Here is a 25,677-nt window from a genome sequence, read left to right on the forward strand (position 1 = left end):
GTCAGAATGTCCTGCAAAATGGGAAATCTGGTTTCTGCCTCCTTCTACATACATTAAATTAATATTTTCTTTCTTTCTTAATGTTAAAATATTTACTAAAACTTAACTTCTTTTCTTGTGGCCATACATGAATAAGAAAAAATGTTCTTGAACTTTGTTTTATAAATGCCTGGGGGAAAAAAGGACTCAATCCTGTGGGGTACTGCAACTGTACTTAGTACAATCCATTGACTTCAAAGAGAGCAGAAGACACCTAGAATAAAAAACAGAAAAAATGTGTTACCCAGAGCTATATTCTTGCTCAGCTTCAGAGTTATTTGTAGCTAGCTTTTACTGAAAGGTTTACCCAGGGTCAGATTCTAATATGCTGGCTCACAGTGAGTAGCTCTGACTTGAAATTGAAGAAACTAGTAATGCAGGAAGGTGCTACACAATATTGACAGAGGAATCTGTTCCCTAGTTGTTATTCTTCTTTTAACCTTTAAAATAGGGATTAAAATTAATTTCCTAGACCCTTAAATACTACAAATATAAAACTGGATTTTAGCTTGTTTCTGACATAAAAATAACTAAGATTTGACAAAATGTGTTCCCAAGGACTTTATAGCTAACTTTGTATTTCTCCTATTTTTGCAGGAATCATGGATCATGGTTTAATAAGTTAAGCAAATGTTGTTTATGTTTACTGTTCTACAAACATATGGAGGAGCTGTAAGTAAATGTACTTTGCTGAATGATGAACTGGATGGCTGTCGTCTGGAGGAAGGCAAAATAATCGTTTTATTTCTGCAGTGATTTGCTAAGCTTGTGGTACAATGCCAGAAAGACTAACGGAGATGCTTATGGATGTATGGATTCCATTAATAATATTATGGATTACTGTCCTTCCTTCCATTTATATGGCTCCATTGAATCAATCTCAAGTATTGCCAAGTGGATCCAGTATGGGACTAAGTGGGCTCAGTGGACAACAGAGAGTTTTGAACCGTTCAAAGAGGGGCTGGGTTTGGAACCAAATGTTTGTATTAGAAGAGTTTTCTGGACCTGAACCAATATTAGTTGGCCGGGTAAGTCAAGATTTTTTTTTCTTTCATTCTGAAAAAATGTACAGTACATGTAGGTTCTCACTGGCTTGCATTCTCCTATCAAGCTCAAGTTTAAAGCCCTGGGTCATTCCATACTGCCTGAAAATGTATGTTATCTAGATATTATTTATTCCCCTTTGGTTCAACTAAAGGACATGGTCATCTGAAAGGAGAAAGCAGAATGATCTTTATAGCAGATTGGAGACTTCAGGGTACCAACAAGATGTTCTAACTTGCTTTCTATCTTGAAAATGCATCTTTTATTTTTGATGATAATGGTACACAAAGAGATGCACATTTCCTTCAATGTCATTAGCCAGCATACTTATCCTTTCTCCAGACTTTTCTAAAATATGCTGTTTGCTTATATTGGCACAGTATTCAAAATAACTTGTACACTCTATGGTCACTTTTCAGCTTTTGGTCCTGCTGCACAAAGCTTAACAATTTCTCAGAGCACATTTAAGCAAGCCTGAACACAAGAATGAAAGTGTAACATATATAATAGAAGACATAAGGCTAAGCTATATTTGTACAATGACCCTAATGTACATGCCATGCAATATAACATCATAGGCATAGTATTTTTGGAAGACAGAGAATATGAATAACAGGAAGACAGAGAATATGAATAAAATATCATTTGCTTGCCATATACTCTTTCCTACCTTGTCTATTGCCAGCTCTTTGTTTATTTTTATGTCTCTGTTCATTTCTCTCAATCAGTAATTCAGAATTATTCTTGCCCTGGAAAGAGATTGTGTAATCTGCATTCATCATAAAGCTTGACTGGCAAATAAATATTTTCTTGCTGGATGTTTGATTTACATTGGAATAGTCATAAATACTGTAACATGTAATTAGCTTTCTGTTTCGTCTGAATAATAAGACACATTATTACCACAGTACCTAGGCTCCTAAAAGGTATATAAAAATCTAGGCAGACAAAGGGTTAAAATATGTATAATTTTACATTAAAGCATTCCATACATATTTCAGTGAATTGCTGTGAATTTCAATAGCTCTACAGGTGAAGAAAAGACAAAGAAAGTAAGGATTTGATAACTGTTGCTGAACCAATATGCCAACAGCAATTGTTACCCATTGCTTTCTCAAACTAATTTGTGAAATGATCAGTTTGGTTCCAAATTTTGGGCCAGATGGTGTAAATAGGTATAGCGACATTGATTTCAATTTAAACAAATGTTGATTTACGCCAATGGGAGCTTTATCTTAATGTATGTTGTTGCAGTCAGTAAACTAACCCAACGTCAATGAGGCTGCAGCAGGTTTATTAACATACAATATTCCCAGTTGCATTTACAACAATGAACAAAGCCTCTTTTTGCAGAGTACTTAAGATGACAAACAAGAAGATTTTGAATCAAGACAGACACTCTTTAGTTCATCCTTTCATTGCAGAGTTTTCAAAAGTGTATGTGATTTTATGTGCCATATGTGCAGCAATACCCAAGCACAATTAAGGGTATTCAGAAGGAGAGAGAGAGAGAGCAGTGCTTCTCAGTTTTGTAAGAGTTTATATTTTATTCTAAATCATAGCCTTAACTGTGCTGCGAAGTTCAGTAGTTTTTGCATTTAATTTCCTGCATTGTTTAAATTTATCAATGAAGACAAAGGGAGGGGAATGACACCCCAGGCAAAACTAATAAAGACATTATACCTATCTTCTGCTAGGACTTTGAACAGTACTTATGATTACAATGTCACGATATCCAGTTGGCTGGGTCAGCTGCATAATTAGTAAATGGCATGACAGAGAAGGAAAAGAGTAGAAATTGGAAAATACTCTAAAGGACAATAATTTGGGGCATATTTTTTAATTTGAGCTTAATATTTCCAAGCAGTTCTTGTCTGTGTCTATTGCTACCTCCAAAAAATCATATTTATTTCTGGCTTATTTCTGCTTTCTTATGGCCTGACTCTGAGAGAGATGAGATCCCATAAGTTCCATTGTAACCAATGGGATTGTATGTTCTCAATACTTTTAAAAGTCAGGCTCTAACTCCCTGACCAACTTTAAAATTGATACTGTGTTTTTTAGGCTTCCTGAAAGCGGAGGTATGGCATCTCTGTTCTTTGTCACCTTCCTTTGTTTAACTACCCATCTCAAATTCCAGTTTAAAATTAGCCTTTTTGTTTTCAGAACGTTCAGTGTATTCACTCTCCCGATATTACCTGATATTCTGCAAGTTCCTTTCCTGCTTATGCTCTGCCTCCAGCTTTTCTCCTAACTCTGATTCTGCACAGTTGGAGGTTGCTCCTTCACTTCTGTTGCTTTCTCTGTCAAGGCCATTTTTACCTTATGATTGACCTTAAAGCTTTTTCAGTGCTTTGTATGAAAGGCAACTATAAAGTACACTTGGTGAGTTATTGTAGAGCGTCTCCAGAAAGTAAGAAAATAAAGAACTGACATCCTGTTCCATTTGCTACATTTGTATATGTGTGTTGTACTGCATGCATAGCCAATGCTGTTTACATGTTGCATTTGCTATGTGTTACGAGTATTGATTACATTGACAATGGATCAGTACTTGTACAGCATGCTCTGAACATACGTAGTGCTATCACAAGGCTGAAAGAGCAGCGAGCATAAGAGCCAAACTCCAAAAGTAACTCAAGTTAAACAAAAGCCAAATGTCATGTATAGTGATTTCTATTCCATTTTATGTAAGTTCTCATTACATTAGTATCTGAGAGCTAACATACCTACCATATTAATATGCACCAAGGATCTGCCACATGTGCAGACCCGCTCTTTAGGTTTTTGCTGTGACATGAAAATGCAAACACAAGGTTTGCACACTTAGGCCTATTGTACGCCACATGGAAAGATTGGTAGGGGCTGCTCTTCCATTGACTCTGCTTACTCTTCTCATCCTGGTAGAATTCCAGAATCAATGGGAGAGTGCTCAAAGGTCAATTTATTAAACCTAAGCAAACACAATAAATCAACTACTGGTGGATCAATCACTGCATTCTCAATCCACTCCATAGTGAAGACAAGCTCTTAGATACAAGAAAAACTTGGCACACAATTTCTAAGAGCAATATAGGTCTCTTAGGCTATGTCTTCACTAAATGGAAGGTCGATGCTCCCGCAATCAATCTTCTGGAGTTCAATTTTTGTGGGTCTAGTTAAGACTCACTAAATCGAACTCAGAGGGCACCTCCCATTGGTGGCTGTTACTCCTGCTTCTGCAAGGAGTAAGGGATGATGAGGAAATTCAAAACAAGGTATGTAGACTCCAGGTGCGTAGCATACCTGGAGCTGCGTATCTTGATTCGACCTTCCTCTGTAGTGTAGACCTGGCCTTAGATAACACACTTCTAAAAATCAGCACTTCTCAAAGATAAGGGTCATTCACTCCATTGAGTGCTCAGTACATTTATTATTATCAGGAATTGTTCGGTCCTTTATGGCATTGTCACTTCAGCGAGTGTATAAATTAAATGAAATAGAATACTGACACACTGTGGAAAAATACACCCACAGATCCAGATATTTTTTTCTACCATACATGCAGAGTGCAAGAATTAGGAAACATGAGTGTTAGATCCCTTAAAACAAGGCTTTAAAATGCTGGCAGAATTTTAAGTGATGAAGTACAGCTGCACACTTATCTAGTACTATTGTGCTTTGTCCTTGGAGGATGACAATGTACATAAAGAACTACTCAGTGTGGTCTCTCTCTAGCAAATGATAGTAATTTGAGGGTGAAATTAACAGGAGAATTGAAAGCTTCTTTTTAAAATAAAATAAACAGTTAGACAGCAATGGTGGTTGAGTCAGGTGAGTAAAGGACTGGGAACAAGTAGCTCTTGGTTCTAATCTTAGCCCTGACTCTGCTGAAATCTGTAGGATATACTGGTGAAGTCAGTAGGGATTTTGCCATTGATTTCCATATGAGCAAGATACCAGGCCATAGAATCAAAGAATACTTGAAGACAAAGGGACCTTTAGGGGTCATCAAGTCCAGTCCCCTGTTCTCATGGCCAGACAAAGCACCATCTATATCACCCCTTGCAGATGTTTGTCTAACCAGTTCTTAAAAACCTCCTATCTCCATTTCCTCTCATCTTTAAGATGAGGATATAAATGTCAGGGTTGTAGTCAGGATTACTTAGATAATGCACATAAAACATTATACAAATGCTTATTAATTACCTTTCCATATTTATTGTATTATTAACACCATAAGGAATGTTCTTTCTCTAGTACTGTGCATATGTAAATACAATTGAAAACACTTATATGGACACTGACTGTTCACTTTCAAGTTCACATAAACTCTGTGCTAAATGATGCTGTACTCTTATACAAGTGCATTGTTTAAAACAATACAGAAACATTATATTTACCAATAAGCTCTTTTCTCTATTCAAGCTCATCTAAAGAAGAGGCACTTACACGGGGAGTTGGGTATGTGGGTTTATGGTCCTGGGGTAGGCTTCCAGCGTCTGTAGCCCAGCCGTTAGCACAGGAGACAGACCCGAGGCAGCTGGCAACAGGGCCTGTTCCAAGGCTTCAGAGAGGAGGTACCCATGGAGGGTTGGGGAAGTGGCCCAGAGAGGGGGTCACTATTCAGTGGGGCAAGGGCCAAGCCTCACAGCCCACTCAGGGCTATCCCTGCTCTCTCTAGGGCCCTGGGCTGAAACCCGGAGCAAGTGGGTGTGTCTGGGTTCCCCCCAATCACCCCTCCTGCCTGGTGGGCTGCTGGTAAGAAAAGGAGAGACCTTGTGGACTAATGGAGGGACAGACCTCTAAAAACCCTGGTCTAGCTAATGATGAAAAGGGCTTAGCCCAGACTTGCCACAATATAGAGTTAGTCTCTAAGGAGCCACAGGATTTCTTGTTTGTAAAGCTTTTTTCAGTTTTTATTATTTCCTGTACTCTTTTCCTTTTGATTCACACATATATATTTACCTACGATAGGGTAAGTCTGTCCCGATTCCCTTCCAGTGGTACTACTTTCAGCTTTGGAAGACCTTTGTGCAGTGTATTTCAGGTAGCAGCAGCCAGCCTTCCAATGACTGACAATCTCATTCATCTGTGGAGTGATATGTCCGATGACATGGCATGCTGTCCCCAAAGATTTGATTAGTTAGCTAGAACTTAAAGTTGATATACACTGCTGTATGTTCTTAGACTCTTCTGCACGCATTTACATCTTCATAGCAGATGTGCTATGAAATCTGTAGTGTATCAAATGTCACTGTTCTTTCACTGACAACCACAGAATTCACAATGAAGTAGACAATAAAGTTAGTAAATATGAGGCAACCTGCACAATGTAATAAAATATGTGGGGCATGTTATCATAGCTCCTATCTGCTGTCTTATGGAACCCAAGTTAAACATATAGTACGTGTAATTTGTGATGTGTTAAATAGCATAGGACCCAGTGTAGGAGACAGACATTTTCAGGCAAAACCTAGGTTGTTTAGTTTATGCATTAGAGTTATGATTTATGGGTACAGTGCAGGAGACAAAAAACAGTAGAAGCACATAGAAAGGATTTGAAAGTGACAAAAGCCTTTTATTTTTTTGTTCCTGGAGTCAATATTGAATAATTCAGTAATAAACCCCAGACTCAAAGGAGCTATACTGACATACAGTCAGATTGATGCTCTTTCAATAGCCTGCTCCTCCTGTCCCCACGGATCTTCCCAACTCTTCTCAGGATCCCCCTCGGATTTCTTCCATTTTACTTCTTTCTATTTCCAAAGCCATGTGTAGCAATTGCCGCCTTCATGTATGTTTGTATACATCTTTCCATGGACATGAGCCAAAGCCCAGCCAAGTAAATGAAAGTCTTTCCACTGATTTCAGTGGGGTTTGGATCAGGCTTTTAGAAAAGTGAGAATTTTTCCTGCAACTGTCAGAGGTGTTCAGTACAGAGGGATGTGATGTGTTCCCAGGTGGGCTTTTGGACTGGTAGTGCTGAAAAGACAATGTACTGAGGCTTAAAATGGAAACAGCATCACAAATGGAAGAGTGTAGACTGAGCTATGGGGTCTGTATTGTGCGTGACTGTGTGATCACATTCAGTATTTGCATGTAAAATGTTTGTTTATTTAGTCAGTTCATTAGTTAGTTATTTTTGTGGCTGCCTGATACTGCTGTTCTCCTTAATGTTACAAAAGGGATCTGTTTTCAAGAGGGGCAGAACTACATGCCTCATCCTCAGTGGGAGAAATCAATGTTAAGGAGTGAAAGTTTGCAGTCTATGGATGTATTCTTTCAGGGATGACATAGTCCTGTGCACCATTAAATTGTTTTCAGCTAAACCCACAAAAAGAGCCTGGCATATTATATACATGTAGTAGTTTTAGGCCTCTGTTCTGCTTAGCTTTATATTTTAAACGCTACCTTTTTTCTGTTGGAGTATTGAAACAATTTTAAAAAGTAAAACAATGAATAGTCCTGTAGTACCTCAGAGAGTAACAAAAATATATGTATAGTATCATGAGCTTTCATGGATAAAATTCATGGAAGCTCATGACACTATACATATATTTCTGTTAGTCTCTAAGGCTGTGTCCAGACTCCATGCCTCCGTCGACGGAGGCATGTAGATTAGCCAGATCGGAAGAGGGAAATGAAGCCGCGATTAAAATAATCGCGGCTTCATTTAAATTTAAATGGCTGCCCCGATCTGCCGATCAGCTGTTTGTCGGCAGATCGGGAGAGTCTGGACGTGATGCCCCGACAAAGAAGCCTTTCTTCATCGACACAGGTAAACCTGGTTTCACGAGGCTTACCTGTGTCGATGAAGAAAGGCTTCTTTGTCGGGGCATCGCGTCCAGACTCTCCCGATCTGCCGACAAACAGCTGATCGGCAGATCGGGGCAGCCATTTAAATTTAAATGAAGCCGCGATTATTTTAATCGCGGCTTCATTTCCCTCTTCCGATCTGGCTAATCTACATGCCTCCGTCGACGGAGGCATGGAGTCTGGACACAGCCTAAATTCTGATCTACACTAGAACTTTATTTCAAAATGCCCTCCTCCCCATTGAATTTATAAGCGGACTGAACACACTACGAAGACCGTTATTTTGAAATTTGAAATCTGTTCTCCAGCTTTTCATCAGGAGTAACTCTAACTTTGAAATAGTTATTTCAAAATAACAGTAGTGTGGATGCTCCGGTGCCACTATTTAAAAATAATTACTCCTAGTACTAATTCAAAATAATTATTCTTCAGTGCTTTCTGGGCCTCTAAGTCTGAGGTAGTGCATCCACATTAACAAAGCCTTTCTTGCATTAATTTTGAGGCTTTCCCATAGTGTGGTCATGCTAGTTCGAATTTGTTAAATTGGGAGTTAAGTCAAATTTACTAATTTCAAAATAATTTCCTCATGTAGACATGGCCCTAAGATGCCACAGGACTACTGTTTCTTTTTTTAAAAGTTGTTTTTAAAATTACAGACTAACACGGCTATCCGTCTGAGACTGTTGGAATATTAAGTTTTCTATTTCCTATACAATCTTCATAGTCCCTTAATGGATGGCTTTTTTCCTAATTATTTGTTAATAAACACTCAGAAGACAAAAATACAATTTATTTTCCTACCTATTTTTGGGTACATCTAGACTGCACGCCTTTTTCGACAGAAGCTTTTTTGACAGATACTGTCGACAAAGCCTCTGTCGAAAAAGAGCATCTAGACTACAACCAGTACTGTTGACAAAGCAAGCTACTTTTTTGAGTACTTTAGAGTCTAGACGCTCTCTTTTGAAAAAGCACAGTTTGCATGCAATAGCACCGTAGGCAGAGTTTTCGTTGCTATTAAAATAGGTATTCAAGTAGATACAACCTAGAAAAGATTCCTTATTCAAACATAATGTGAAACAAGACCAAACTGTTTCCCTAAAGTACCTGGAAGTGTCTCTTCAAAATGCAGACAGTTTGAAAATCATATTATTGCAATCTCATGGCTTAAGTTACAACAACACATAGCTAGCTGCAGAATCATAGGACTTTGTATTCCTGAGCAAGGGGAGTCAGTGCTTGCTATTATTCACTTTCATGCTCCCCTCCTACCAATCTTGGAGTCAGTTTAGCCCCAAGCACAATTTTGAGCAATTTCAGTTGCATTGACTGAAAATGGCATTCTGCCAGCTGGCAAATCCTGGAGTGCAGCAAAACTATGCTTTGCCCACTCTGACCTACCCCACCCAGGAGATCAATTCTACTTTATCCTGCTGGAGTGGCAGGAAGCAAGGCAGAATGGAGGGCCTGGGATGTGATCCATTATTGTCTAGCATCTATTCATGTATAAAGCACTTTGCAGAATAAACATGAAGGACTCCATCCTGCAATGTGCTAAGCATCTTCTGAGATGGTGTATGTGCTCTTTAATGAATTTAAGGGTGCAGAGAAGTTTTCCAGTATTCTTGGCACCTTCCAGGATTGGGCCCTACCTTTTAGGCTTAACAGACAAGTGTTTATGTAATAACACACAAGAAGGAGGGTGGGGGAACATGCATGCTGTGGATATCATTTACATAGTGACTCAGTTTAGGAAATCTAGTATTTTGATGCCCTCTTAATATTATCATTCCTTAGCATTTATTCCTTAACATATTTTCTTGAAGCCTCATGCAAGATTGATTTTCAGAAGATTGATCATTTTGATTGAGCTTAATTCTATGTGGGGAAATTAGGTGCTTGTTCTAATCAATACACTGAGCTAAACATTTTATTTTTCTCTGAATGAATTTTAATGTTTTTCAAGTGTCCCCACAAAGTGCAAGTGACAGTATGAAAAATTGAATGGAGTCCTCAGTGACCATGTAACAGATGCGACATAATGGTATAAACATCCCAATACTGCTCTTCAAATGGGTTTCAGATTTTACCTGGAGGGACCACCTCTGGTGCTGTCAGGATGGTTCTGTTCCTCTTGTCAACATGAGTACCAATTAGTGCCAATTGTGAAGGTAGTTTTTGTGATACAGGCACCTGTCCACTATGAGCTGGTCTGGCAACTTACTTATTTCCCATAGGCCACTGAGGAGCCATCAGATGGCAGTGACTTACCATAGCTGACAACGCAGGTCAGAGTCAAATCATTAAGGTGAAGGACTGAATGTATCATAATCAAGCCTTGAGAAATCTCTCTCTCTCAATCTGCCAATGCCCAAATGTGGGAAAGACGTAAATATTATTCATGCAGGAACCATGAAATACAATAGGATTCAGTCTTTTAGTGTAAGCTGGTCTGTGTCACCACACTTTCATGTTTACTTGTTTCTGAGGTAAATAGCTTTTGACAGCAGAAGGGAGGGAACATCAGAACTGTGGGGCACGGAGGTAACTTTAGGACTTCAAGTGAGTGACATACCTTGGAATGAAGGACCGTTGAGAGGTATGCTTAAGACACCTAGGTTTCTTTTTTAAACTAGAATACATTTATATATCATACCTGTCATGAAAAAAATCAGTCTCTGTGTGAAAATAACAAGAAAGGGTTTGAACAATCATGGTTTTTTTCTTCATGGAATCCTCTTATTTAAAATGTCTTGGTTCTATCCAGCGGATTGGTACCTCATGTGGCACGGCATTGTGTGACAGACCCAAAGATATAAATCTGGGACTGCTGATTTTCACTCTCCACTTAATGGGACATAAGAGACTTCACAGTTTAATCTTTGAAGGTGAAACAGTCACTCATCTTAGCATAAAAAATAAAACCCTGGATCACACAGTACTGAAATAAATATTTCAGTCAGTGTTTGAAGTGTTCGTGGTGGAAGTTGAAGTATTTTTTTCAGGCAAAATTAAGTAAACTATTTTAGAATCATACATGGAGGCCTTGCTTTATCAAGTATTTAAGCATGTTCCTAACTTTAAAAGTATCATTAGATCCTGTGAAGTACTTTGTTGAGATGGGGTCATTAATAGTAAATGTACAGCTATCCCTTTTTTCTCTCCTGGGGGAGCAGTTCTCCTGGCCTACTACTTCCATCAGGGCCCTTTTCTCAAGGCCACCACCTCAGCTGCTAAGAAGAGCTAAGTGTGACTTGAGAGTATTCATGCCATTCTTGAACAAACCAGAGGAATTATTAGGAGTAACATAAGAAATCCCTTGCCTCATTCTGGTTCTGGTGCTTGCTCACTTTATAGTACATCCAGCCTCTTGTGAAACGAGAGAGAAATCCTGAGCTAGTATTTCAAACTTGGTGTGCTCTTCATTGCTACAAGATACCCTCCAGCATTCCTTTCTGAGACAGTCTTTTATTTCATCATATTCCCCCTAATTGAGACAAAGAGCCCAGTTGCAGGTAAAACCATCAAAAGTTACGTTATTTCCTGTTAGATATCTCTTAACAGGAAAGAATGCCCAAATCATCTTCTTTTTTCAGTCCAGCCACTGTTTTGTTTCATTTATTGTCCGTTGCTGAGATAGCAGCATACATAAAACATGGCTTGTTCTTATTCTGAGAATCCCACCAAGTAGGTAGCACTGGCCATGTAGGGTATGATGTCTGCTAGACACTGGAAGAAAAAAGAAACTGCACCAACCTTTAACTCTTTCATCAGAATGGATATAACTTTATTTCTAAGATCATCATGCCTCAAGCTTAATAATAATAAAGGAAATGCTACACATTGTAATGACTCAGTGTGAGAAATCAGGATAGTAAATGCCATGAAAGAAAAACAGAACTTTTGATTAATTGGGGAAAAAATATGAATTATAGATACTAGAGATAATGTGGATTAATAGAATTACATTTTGAGTTGGAGTCATATATCAGACATCTACTATATGGCTCTAGTCCCAGTACCATCTAATCGTTCTCTTTATTTCAGTTGGGTTTGGATCAGGCTTCATATTATTATATGAGGGACCTGGCAGTGACAGGTTGCCTAAAGCTTTCCATTCTAAAATATTTTTTCAACCTTTTATTTGAAAAGCTCTCTCATTGCTATTGTTTGTAGCAGACCTTTGATAGTCAGCAGGGGAAAGCCTTGAGGACAGAGTGGTACCTTTTCTGTGTCCCATGAAATTCTATTGATCTTTCACTGACATATGAAGCGATAAAAAATGCCTTTTCCTCTCTCTCTCACTTTCATTCTTCAGGAAAATGATGGCAGCATGCCAAAATAATAACTAAACACAAATATTGTAAAGCCTAACTCCCCATGCTGCCAAAGCTGCAGCAGTATGCGCTGCAGTAGAAACATGGGAACGGCTGTTGCAGCTTCACTAAAAGATGGGGGAAGGAAGTCAGGAATGGTCATGACCCCAGTGGCCAAAATGCCCCTCTAGATTCAAAACATGTGTCGTGAACCTCCCTACTCCTGGTTGCTTGGGAGAGAGAGAGACGAGCTGGACTCCTCCCACTCCATAAACACTTTCAAATTCTGAACGCGGTTTCACTGGCCCATCCTCCTGTTCTTAAGAGCTCATCTAGGGGATACGTCTCTCCCAGTTCTGAGGGAAGAGGAGAGAGACAGGTCAGATTCCCCCTAATAGCCTCTGGAACCATTCATCTACACAGCGGTGCTAGCTCAAAATAAACTATGCAATTTGAGCAGAATAGAGCACTATTCCGACAAGTCTCTTAATCCTTGTGGAACAAGGTTTATCAGGATGTCATAATAGCAAGCCTGTTATTGCAATTTCATTTTGAAATAACGGGCACACTGTTAAGACTTGAAAACCATTATTTCAGGATACTAGATGTACCCGAAATAGTGCCGCTGACTAGATGTACCCATAGCGTTGAAGTTCCAGAATCAAACCCTGATGATAATGCATGATGTGAGTGCTGTTATTGTTGTGAATGATATAATTAAATCTACCTTTTTTCTTTAGCAAAAAACAAGGAAACTGCATATAATTTTTGACATTAGAAGAATGTTATTTAGTTTATTTGTGTAGCTGAGTATTCAAGAGCTAGAAAACATCAGTTCTGCAGTTGCCAAAGCAACCTTAATTTGCCCGCCTTGTGTTTATGCATTCTGATAGTCTTTAATTATATGACCACATGCCATTTTTTATTTTTTCCACAAGACCTTGCCTCATTCAGTTTACAGGGTGAACTCATAAGGGGACTAACTTGAGACTCCAAAGACAATCCTAACTCTGGTATTTTATAACTTTTGAGAGTTTGACTTTGCAAGCTAACAAGCATTCTTTTAACACAGTATTTTAATATTATTCATATATTTGTTTGCATTTCATGCTGTCTTTTTTTAAAAGCATCTGTCTATTAGGCAAACATATTCTCTTATTACTATGCAGTATAAGGCACTGAATGTAGATCATTGGCATGTTTTGCAATTCCCACTGCTGCTGTATTGTTCAGACAAAGAAAAAAAGAAAAAGAAAAGAAAAGGCCAGAGGCAAAGTGCCTGTGTTTCTTCCTTCATCCAAATCCTCTGAAGCAAGACTTAACAAATGTGGTCTGTTGTTTTGGCTTTAACTTATTTTTGTTATTAACGGATGTTGATGATGTTATTGGAGGTGCTAAAACTTCCTGGAATAGTAAAGGTACGGAACACTGGGGCTGATCTAAAAAAATATACAGGCAGTCCCCGGGTTACGTACAAGATAGGGACAGGTTTGTTCTTAAGTTGAATCTGTATGTAAGTCGGAACTGACCGCCAGTTCTGACTTACATACAGAATCAAGTTAAGAACCCCAAGCGTCCCCAAGTCAGCTGCTGCTGAAACTGATCAGCAGCTGATTCCAGGAAGCCCGGGGCAGAGCAACTGTGCCTCGGGCTTCCTGTAGTCAGCGCTGGTCAGTTTCAGCAGCGGCTAAATCAGGACGCCTGGGGCAGAGCAGCTGGGGTGCTGCTGGGTTGCTCCAGTAGCGCCGCTCCTCGGCACTACTGGACCAACCCAGCAGCACCCCATCTGCTCTGCCCCAGGCGTCCTGATTCAGCCACTGCTGAAACTGACCAGCAGCAGCTGAATCAGGACCAGCGCAGCTGGGGTGCTGCTGGGTTGGCCCAGTAGCACCCAGAGCAGCGCCGCGGGACCAACCGGCAGCGCCCCAGCTGCTCTGCCACAGGCGTCTGGAGAAAAGCCTAGTCTGCTGGGGGGGCATACTAGCTGCGCCCCCCCCCCCACCTCAGCAGACCAGGAAGACACGGGCGGCGGACCGAGACGCACCACGGTCCTGCGGCCTGGGTCCTCCGTGGCTTTGCTCCCAGTATCCCTGGTCTGCTGGAGACCAGCAGACCAAGGAGACGGGGAGCAAAGCCTCTGAGAACGCCGGCAGTGGGACAGCCGCGGCGCGTCTGGGGTGTCCCGCTGCCCGAGCCCCCCGCGGCTTTGCCAAGCCTCGGGGAAGCCAGCAGCGGAGCAGCCCAGGCGCGCCTGGGGTGCCCCGCTGCCCGAGCCCCCCCGCAGCTTTGCAAAGCCGCGGGGAAGCCGGCGGTGGGGCAGCCCAGGCGCGCTTGGGGTGCCCGCTGCCCGAGCCCCTCCGCAGCTTTGCTCTGCGTCTTCCTGGTCTGCAGACCAGGGAGACGCAGAGAAAGCCCCAGAGTACACGGGCGGCAGGACCGCGAGGTCCCGCAGTCCGTGTACTCTGGGGCAGCCCCGTTCGTAACTGCGGATTCGACGTAAGTCGGATCCGCGTAAGTCGGGGACTGCCTGTACATGAACTTAATGGATTTTGCTGCATTTTCATATGAGTAAACAGATACATTATAAACCATTTAAAACATATAGAAAGATTTTGTTGGGCAAGAAAGGATGCATAGCTGGGTAGGGTTGGCTTTGACCTATAGATGGGCTTTTTCAGTAGACGTTGCTGATGCAATATGTTGATTTCATAACCATCATATGTGCTCCCAGACACACCAGTGTGGTGAAGTAAAATAAATTGTAAATCTTCTCAAATTAAAAAAAATCCATAAATGTTAATTTTATTAATATTATTATTATTTCTAGTGCCTAAAGGCACCAATAAAGATTAGTTTCCCATTTTGTTTCCATTGTTCAAACACATAATACGGGACAATCCCTGCCCCCAAAAGCCTCCAAATTGGACCAGACAGAGAACAGCTGGAAAAGAAATGAGAGAGAGTGCCCATGTCACACTGAAGCTCTACACAAGAACAGAGCCCATGGCTTCTGATTCTCAGTGCAATGGCCCATCCACGAGATCATGCTGCCTACCTTTGGATCACTATTTTTAGACATAATACAATTTAACTTTTAAAGGAATAAATATGATTGAATTTTCTGGTGTGATTGAGAGATAAGAGTAATAAGTGTGCAATGACATATATTAATAATGTAAAAACTCCTATAATATAAAATGCACATTTATAAACTGATTGTACCTAAGGCTTCATGTCTATGGAATTATCACACCCTGAAAATGATTAAAAGAAAATAGTTTATTCTTTGCAGAGCTAAATTTCTAGCATTCTTCTCAGGTGCAGTAGCATCCTCTTTGACCAATTGGCCTACTACAGATATAAATCCCCTCCAGATGGCTGCCCACAAGTTACATCTGGGTGGGATATAATATTTTCACATACCAGAATACTTTGAAATGTTGAAATTTTTCAAATCTCAAATAGGGAAGAATAATCTAAAGTTTGAAAATGTGCAAGGATTGCCAAACCACTTTTTTTTGAAGGTTCAGGTCAATTGAAGTGAAATGTTGTGTTTGAATAATTTCACAATGATTTGTTTCAAACGTGACCTTTTTCATTTTAAGCTCTTTTTTTGTTTAAATTTAGTATCTAATATTTTGACATGAAAAGTCACTTTGACTAAAAAAGTCCGCAAATCTTTTTGTTCCGAAAATATCAAAACTAGACAAATACAAAACTTATTCTCTAAAATTTAATGAGTCTAGGAGATCCATCAAAACTGAAGCTGCTCAACACCAACAACAAAGTTATGTTTAAAGGTCCTAACCACCTCTACTCCTTTAGGCTCAAAGGGGGTACGTCTGCACTGCAACACTATTTTGAAATAACTAGCACTATTCTGAAATAACTAGCACTATTCTACATAGCAGGCAATTATTTCAAAATAGTGTTAAAATACTGTTGAGCTGGAGGATTTCTTAGTCCAACTCCTGTAACCCTCATTGTATGAGAAATAAGGAAAGTCAGAGGAAGAATGCTCTATTTTGAAATAAGTGCTGTGTACACACTGCCTATTTTGAAATAAGCTACACAATTGATGTAGCTCAAATTGTGTTGCTTATTTCAAGTTAAGGCGTGCAGTGTACCCAGGGAGTCCAAAAGACCGATATTTCCAGAAGCCTACAAAAATAGGATAAGTAGAATATTTGTAAACAAATGCTTTGAGCATAAAGGAATTTTTAAAATTAGCAAATTGTGACAAGTCTGATTTTCATCCTTGTGAGGACACCCATCTGAAATAAATACAACATGTACTAAAGGAGCATCCCACATACCATATAAACATTACAATTATGATCATAAGATGCTGTAGCCAACCTCTCCACAGAGTGTTGTTGTGCTAAAGCCATCTCCTAAATGTCTTGCAGCATGTTGGGCTTCCATGAGGTGAGCATTGAAACCTCTCCAAGCATGAGACCCTCCAGGTGCTAGCCCTCACTGGATTCACATAAACATTCATAAACTTTGTACACAGAGGACTGTAAGCAATTTCAGATTAAAATACCCTATGCTTTTATAGTATCATCAAAACAAAATAAAAAGCCTCTCACAAATCCCAACCTACCCTGAGGAGCAGTACAGAGAAATGAAAGTAGCAAGGTCACAATCTCCATGCCCCTTTCTCCTGATGACAGCCCTGTGTTATCCTGCCTTCCACAGGTTCCCTACTAACAATAGGCTTTCTCTTTGGCCAGCTATCCAGTCCTGCCTTTCAGGCTGTCTGCTTTGCAGCCTTTCCTCCACAGAAAGGAATCAGACTGCTTCCTCCAGTCTGCTGATTCTACTCATGTGTGGCCTCTGGGTCCTTCCTTGCTGACCTCCGATTTTATTTTATTTATTTATTTATTTGTTTGTTTGTTTGTTTGTTTGTTTGTTTGGTAGCACCATGGTCAGGAATTTTTCATCCAAATGATTTTTGAGGGAAAACATGGTTTTGGAAAACAAATTAACTTCTCTCCCATTGGAGAAAATCAAGGCAGAATATTTTGTTTCAGATGGGCTTGATTTGAATTGGAATGTTTCCTTTTTTTAGATTGGCCCAAAACATTTAGTTCTGAGTCAGTTCAACATTAACATACAGTCTATTCTGGTAGATGGCACAAAGAGAGTTGTGGTTCCAGGCCACATTGCCTCCTGGGACATGTAGTCCTCCACAGAGCTTGGCACACAGGAGAGAATGTGGCCTCCCTCTGAACAAGCAACATGGCGGGTGTGTAGTGGAAGATGTAGTCTAGTTAGAGATCCTGTCCCATAGAAGGATAGGGCATCAAGCTTCCAAATTAGAGCTCCCATCATGTACGGAAGCACAATAGGGAAATGCAATTGAGTTTACTCCAAATGAGGAATTGGGAATGCCAATTTTTTTTCCACAGTAAATCCCAAAATGTTTTGACATTTATGGACTGATTTTTCTAGACTCTTTCATTTTGCCCAAATTTTCAAAACTTTGGCTTTTTGGGATGACAATAAATTTTGAAATATTGTAATTTCATGTGGGATTGCAACTCTTTATTTTACTTATCTGTCCACTGGAAGGTGTGGAGTTGTTGGGGTTTTTTTGGAGGAGAAGGCTGGATCTTGAATTGCAGATTATAACAATCATTTTTAGAAGTGTTTCTGAAACATTTATATTCAGTAACTGAATAGAGAAAAACATTAATAAAGTCCATGTTCATGCCAGTGTAGAATATGATGCATAATCACTGTAAATGTCATGGCTTCCTCCAACAATCAGAAAATATTAGAATTAATCTTCCCACTTTAATAGGAGCTGCCTAGAAATGCACCATTTTAGCTTTAAAGCTTATTTTCTAAGATATTTCCTTTGTCAGAGCAAAGTTCTGATATACTCCAGAATAATATAAATGTTGATTCCTTTGAAATTCCATTTCACTTCTAGAAGCTTTCAAAACTGCAATAAAGCATTAGAATCTATGTTGGTACATGCTAAAATAACTGTAGAAGAATTCTGTAATCTTGGTAACTTTTCCACAGAAATAATCAGGACATAATATTGTGGAAATTCATGTCTCCCCATGAGACACCGCCTAGAGAACTATCTTAGGGTCATCTGTTTCAGAATTCTCAGGGTATGTCTACACTACCCTCCTAATTCATGGAATGAGGAGTACAGCTAGTTCGGATTAGGAAGCCTAATCCGAACTAGCTACTCTGTGCCGCGTGTAACCGTGCGGCACGGGGTTCGAACTGCCGGCATTTAAAAATGGCGCCGGCCGGCTTCATGCAAATGAAGCCCAGGAAATTCAAATCCCGGGCTTCGTTTGCAAGTGCGGTATGCCTACATTACCCTCCTAGTTCGAATTAGGAGGGTAGTGTAGACATACCCTCAGGGACACCAATAATCCTATAGCATTTAATCTTTGGTTTATTCTTCCCACAGCAAGTTCTCTAGTAAATCTCTGTCCTTATTAAGCCCTTCTAACATGTTATATCTTAGGGTGTGTCTAGACTACAGGGTTTTGTCAACAAAAATTATTGCATTTACACTGTCCTTTGCGTCTACACTGTCATGTTGACAAAGCAGCTTGCTTTGTTGACAGAACTGGATGTAGTCTAGACGCTCTTTGTTGACAGAAGCTTTGTCGACAATATCTGTTGACAAAACTTCTGTTGACAAAAGCCTGTAGTCTAGACGTACCCTTTGTCCTTTCATTTCTATTTAGGGAAAAATTCTGCTCTACGTGTTTCCCCTCCAAAAAATTCTTGCACTGTATTTTCAATCACAGCTTGTAACCCATCATATTGTCTAGGTATGCGGGGAGGGAGGAGGTACAAATATTTTGAAATGTCCATCTTTAAATCCAGCAAGTTGAACTCCCTCCTAGATCTGTTTAACAAAACTGAGCACTGCTGCAGAGCCAGTTTGACTGACCTTTCCTATTCCCTGACACTTCAAACTCCAAGATGCAGCATGTGACCTTCTTTTGCTCTTTTATGGTAGTTTGGTATTTGGGGAAAGTGTGGAGAAGTGCAAGAGGCAAGAAAATAGTGTAGAACAGTGTATATATTTTGGAAGGATGTACTGGAAGGATTCTTGTTAGGAAGGAGGGGCCACAACAACTGGGAGAAGATCTTGTAATATGAGCGGGCTGGAATTCTTACAGAAGAGCAGTAAGCAAAGGAGCATAAATAGCCAATATCTCATTAGCATTGCAACATGTCCATGGTGGACAGGGACTTCATGAAGGGGATACCCTTTGTCATATGTTTAAACATATTAATGATTTTTGGGATGCCCTGTGTGGCAGTGGCATGTGCTTGCATCTCAAAAAGAATGTCCTTGTTTTGAGACCATTTTACATCACAGACAAAATCTATTATGCAGCAGGAAAGCTGCTAAATCATTAGAAGTCAGCTTTTTACATCCTTCCCATTGCTCTTTCTCACACACATTTCGAATCCCTCACTCACATGAAAATTATTTGAACTTTTCAACACCTTCCATCTGAGGCTCTTGAAACACATTACAAATGTAATTTCATATTAAGATAGGGTGTTCCTGAATAATTCAATGGGCAGAAAAGCACTTAGTAAATAAAGGACGTGAAAATAGACTACACCATATTGTAGATGGAAAAAGGGAATCATTAAATCCCCTGTCCCAAAATTGGATCCCATGGTCATCAATAGCCACAGTGGATGCTATGAGAAGTCAGGTAGATGGACCATGAATACAGATCTGATTCCATCATGGATCTAGGCCCATAGAAGCCAAATATCCTGGCTTTCAATCCCATACTGTAACCCCAAAACCATTCTTCCTCCCACACTGAGTAAATTGAGGATTAATTCTAAGTAACTATTTCAAGTTGAGTTTGAAGCAGAGTTATAGCCATGTCTGTCCCAGGACACTAGAGACACAGATTGGGTGAAGTTGGTGATAAAGAGAAGTTTTTGAGCTTACAATAATCTGTGTACCTCATCCACCGTCCTTGAAGTAGAGACATTTTTGACATTTCAGTAATATACAGTGCAATTTATGCCAACCTTTTAAAACTCAAAATACTTTAAACATGGAATTTAATCTTGTTTCCCTGTGTTTTCATGCTTGTGATTTAATTGTTTAGGATAATAATAGTCTTGACATTTGCATAATTAGAATATCTTTTTTCATTAACTGAAGTATTAAACATGGGGTAAAAAGAACTTAATTTCCACAAGTCAGGTTCTGCCAATTTTCAGTGTGTTGCACACTTTTTGTTTGTTCTGGATTCTTTTAGAAATGTAGCTTTGCTCACTAGAAATGCATTTACACGTGCCCTGGTTATGTAAGAAGAGAAAGGAAAGCATTTTTAGTAGGACCATTTATCCTATATATTTCTGAATCTTTCTTCTTTTTATCTGACTCTAAAAAAATCCTATTAAGCATGTTTGGAGTGACATAAAGCATCCAGGCTGTCAAATAAAAGCTGATATATTTTCATTTATCTGAATTAATGATGGGCAATGTAAGTGGTAAAGTGGTATCCTTGTATATAATGCATTACACCTAAATTGTGCACAGCTTTGTCCTTGCTACTGTGTTGGCCTTTTGTTACAAAGAGTAGTAGCAACAGTCAATAACCACTTAATAATGTTTTTCTCTCTCCTTTATTGTAGCTTTAGGTACATTAGGCTCTCAGTAATTATCTTATTCATAATCATCTGTCACAAGTAATATTTTCTGGACCTTGTGAATCATAATTGGAAAATATTTTCTTTGTATACACACTATACCTACTCCCTTTTTAATATCCCTTTACCCAAGGGGTGCCTTACCTATTAACAAGCAAGTGAGCACAATTTCATACAGGAAATAAAATCTCTCAAACACTGGCCCATTTTCCTTAATTTCAGTGGGACAAAAAGTTAACCTTCAAAGAAACTTAGGGTATGTCTAGACTACAGGGTTTTGTCGACGGAAGTTTTGTTTCGACAAAACTTCTGTCGACATAGAGCGTCTAGACCCATTCAGTTCTGTTGACAAAGCAAGCTGCTTTGTCGACAAAACCCTGTAGTCTAGACGCAACCCTACAGGCAATAACACCTTCTGTCGACAGAACTCTGTCGACAGAAGGTGTTATGCCTCGTAAAATGAGGTTTACCAGCGTCGACAAAACTGCTGAGTTCTGTCGATGTTATGTCGACAGAACTCAGTGGTAGTGTAGACGCAGGTATAGTTTTGTCGACAAAAGTCCACTTTTGTCGACAAAACTCAGTAGTCTAGACACACCCATAGTCACTAAATGAAGGAATTTCAGGATACAATTAGGATTCCTGTAAGCCTGTAGAAGGAAACATGAATAGAAGGGTTTTTTTTGTTGTTGGTTTTTTTTAATTTAAGTTACCAGTACTTGATTTCCCCTACAGGCCACTTTATTTGATTAATACAGAATTGCACTGGAATGAATATAGTTTGTCTAACGTATGTATTATTTAAACTTTGGCTCGAAGCACTGGTTTATAGCCTGTTTTGTAATTTGTTATTTTGTATTTTTTGTCAGTTTGACACTTGCAGACATCAAAAAAAAATATGAAGTTTCAGTTCAACTTATAAGGTTGAACAAAAATACTTTAAAGGACAGGGAAGAAATAGGCAAGTATTTAGCATTTTCTGGGTTGCAACACAGAACAGAACAGTGAATTTATTTCATTCCTTCCCAAATAAATTATGTGCTGAAATGAGGACACAAACTGCAGCTGAATTGTAGATGCAAGGCAAAAGAAATAGTTTTAGGCAAAATGGATCCATTAAAGCGACACTGTCAAGACTAGCATGGTAGGCCTGAAATGAGACTTTTAAGTTTTGGTTTGGTTTGTGGGCTTGAACATTTGCATCTTCATATTCCAGTGCTTTGCCTGCTTGTTCTAAGAGATCACAATTCTTGTACATTTCAATATCATTCCTACTCACAATAACAGAACAGAGAGTCAGAATGGATGAATGATCCGATCATAAATATAGCCAACACTCCTACGGGTTTGCTGAAGGAGGATTATCCAACAGAGCAACTCTCATTTACAAGTTCTGCAACCCTAGTTTTAAAGCAATCACTAGATTTTTTCAGAATGAGCAAGAATATTTTTGATGATAGATGAAGTGTGTTTTGTTGTCTTTGTCTTCAAACGTAAATCTTATGTTTTAATAATATTATTGGGCATTAGAATACAACAGGAAGTGGGCTATAATTGCCTAAGAACCACTGCCTCTTTCATTCTTACTAATCACATAGAGGATTAATTTTAAAATAATTAAATTTTCAGTTTGGCCAAAAACTGCTTATAACTGGATTCATGCAAACCCAGGGCAATATTCCCTCTAAATTTTCCATCCATGTACTGAATAAATTTTATGTGCACCAAGGCATGTGCGGGTGTGCACCACCAGTAGAAACATGTGCTGCCACCTGTGGGCACTGTGGACACTCTGCTAATTAGCTGGATAGCATTTAAATTTCTCGTAGGAGGCTGCCCGAGCTTATAGGGAACATTGTCTAGAGATTTCACTATGTTTTATGGGATTAACTGAGGGCAGAACTTGGATGTCTAATTGCTCAAATTTCAAGCTCTCCATGTTTTGCCAGACATTGCAATTAATAGCCTAGTTTCAACATGCCCAGGCTTGTCTAGTTCTGTGTGTCTGTCTGTCTGTCTGTCTACCTGCTAGTTAGAACTTTCTCTTTGATTTGCTAAGAAGGTATTGGGAAAAACCTGGTCATTCATCCCAATGACATTTCAAAATCTCCAACTTGTCAGCTAACAAGAACTCAACAGACCTAACACGAACACAGCCAATAACTATCTTGCTTCATCTTCGGTGGTATAGCTAAAGTTCAGTTATGTGTCCCCACATGAATCTCCATCTCTGCAGAAAAAAAAGAAATATCAGACATTTAAACATTCCGTTGAGAAGAGTTCAACCTGCAATATTTGGATCCTTAAATGAACTTTGAAAAATATTTAGAAGGGTTTTGCCACTGTGGTTTGGTACAGGCCTATCTTGGTTTTTAGAAGTTCAGCCAAGCTGCACAGAACTTTGGTCCTCTCAATCATCTTGTTTAACATGGGTGCACCTAATGACCATTCTGAACAAAAGCATGCTAATGCAGTTATTTCATGGAGAATATTATCTTTTACAGTTTCAGCAGTTCCCTTTAGTCTTTCTCTTGGAGCAACTAAAGGATTTCTGGCAAAAATTCAAAAGTTTGATCAATGGAGTTCTGAGGTCTACAAACTGATGGCTACAGCTCTAGTTTCCTTGTATTTATAGTTAACAGCTCCCTTATATGACCATCAAATAAAGCTTTCAGACACAGAAGAAAGTTTTCCAGATACGAAACTTCCTTTCCTTGAGCATACATATAGTCTATTAAGAGAGGTATAAGAAAACCCTTGGTACCCCATGATGTAGTGGTACAGGTAATCATAGTCACTGTGGTTTTAGACTAGTAACAGTTTATTTACATACAAATTTAGAGCTGATTGGCTTAAAGAGCACCTGATTAATCAAGGATTGAAAGTCATATTTTGTACATACCACTTAGTATATAGCTGAACTCAATACTAAAAGTAGCTGAAAATTGTACCCTGTTTGGTGGAAATTTCATCTGTCACAGGAGGCTTATGAGTAGTTACAATCACATCATACTTAGGACAAGATCTGCTGATATCATTGTGTTTCCGAACATAAAAGTATGAATCTTCTCACACACTACTCTAATTTAGCTAGCTTATATGGGGTCACTACTGATTTAAACCAGCATAAGCAAGAGGAGAATAAATCTTACTGTCTTCAAAGTATCTTCATATTCCCTTGTATTACTCTAGACTGAAGAATCTGGGTCAGTATCTGTAGCATTTTGTCCATATTTCAATTCTTTAAGTTTGTTTCCAGTTTCCTGGAACTTCACCTTATATTTGCATCACAATTGTAGAAGAGGATATGGGGAATGTTACAAGGAAGAATAAAGGCCCCATGACACAATCAAGACATACCTTATTTAGCCCTCAGCTAAGGAATAAAGGGAGAAGTGGAAGAAAAAATGGCTGTTGCAGTAGAGCTCAAGAGGCACAGGAGACCCTGCGAAAGCAAGGGAGACAAGGAATCTTATTAGGTAGAGCTCGAATTGGCCTGCCAAGACTGAGAAAATGCCTGACTACAGGTAATGATCTGGGAGTCAGTGCTCTGGTAAAGTGTGTGAAAGACTTTGAGTAGAGTGGGAAATCCAGGATGGTCAAAGAACATTTTGGTTTGTGCTCTACTTGGACTCCCAGTGGGGAAAAATACAGGAGTCTGCAGACTGATAATAGTGAGAAGAACTGTGAGCTAAGCTTAGGAAGAGCCAAAACCACTTGGGGATTTTTTTGAAGGAGGTGTTTATTTTGGATTTTGAGTACCCTAATTGAGAGTGACACAATTGTAGAGCTGAGCTCATGAATCCTCAGGAGATATGGAAATCCTGAGAAGGTGAAACTGAGGTAAGGGCTACTGCAGTCACCTTAGGATCATTGCCTCCATGTACTCAGAGCCTATCACAGGAGAGTTTCCTGCCCACACATCGGCACTTAGGCTACGTCTAGATTACAGTATTTTATTGAAAAAAAGTATGCAAGGTGAGCTCCGCAATTTGCGTACCTTTTTCTGATAGTTTTGTTGGAAAAGGCTTTTCCAAAATTTTGCCTGTCTACACTGGGCCAAATTCTGGAGAAAAAAAATCCTCTTTCGGAAGAGCCCTTCTTCCTCATGGAAGGAGGAAGACAGGGCTTCTGAAAAACCGTGTCTGCTCTTCTGCAAAAAAAAGTGAAGAGCAGACGCGTTCCCTGGATCTGCGATATCCCGGAAAACCTCCGTAGTCTAAATATAACCTTAGAGAGGTAGGAGCTACTAACATAAGGAATATCATGCTGACCTGCAGTAACCTTAATGACTGTGAATGGTAATTAATAACAATTATGATGAATACACAAAGCATTCATATGTACCAAACACAGTATATGAGTAATATATTACAATTCTGGCTTGCATCAAACTGTTTTTGCCTGCAATGAGGAACAATGGGAACAATGTGTATGACTAAAATAGTATTAATACTTCCTAACATACTTTCCTTTTCAATCTTTTGCATTTTTCACTTATGTTTACAAAAAGAGTTTCCCATAATATCTCCTGTAGTATGCCAAGAACACATGCAGGTCTGTGTGACTGCAGCATAACTAACTGGAGAAAATGAGATTGAACTTTCCTGTTATCTTTAAGATGTACTATTTATACTAAATATTTTCACTGGATTCTGCCTACACCTGGGGTTAGATTTTTAGGAGTGTGCATGCACAAATATGATTTCTTCCCTGATTAATTTTCATGGGCAGTTACCATAATTGTCCAGGTAATTCATGCAACACTTTTGTGAAGTAGTTATTTCTCACTGTGAGCATTTTT

The 25,677-nt window shown here is 39.3% G+C and overlaps 1 protein-coding gene across 1 annotated transcript in view; it reads left to right on the top strand.

Annotated features, from left to right (window-relative positions):
- The window catches only part of CDH8 (cadherin 8), a 213,391-nt gene that overhangs the window by 17,600 nt on the left and 170,114 nt on the right, over positions 1–25,677 (top strand). The window contains exon 2 of the mRNA XM_006129384.5: positions 637–1,067. Coding sequence (XP_006129446.1) covers positions 816–1,067 — 252 coding nt within the window. The 5' untranslated portion in view covers positions 637–815. The remainder of the gene's footprint in view (positions 1–636; positions 1,068–25,677) is intronic.

This window comes from Pelodiscus sinensis, chromosome 12, assembly GCF_052426305.1.
Source record: "Pelodiscus sinensis isolate ZL-2025 chromosome 12, ASM5242630v1, whole genome shotgun sequence".
NCBI lineage: Eukaryota > Metazoa > Chordata > Testudines > Trionychidae > Pelodiscus > Pelodiscus sinensis.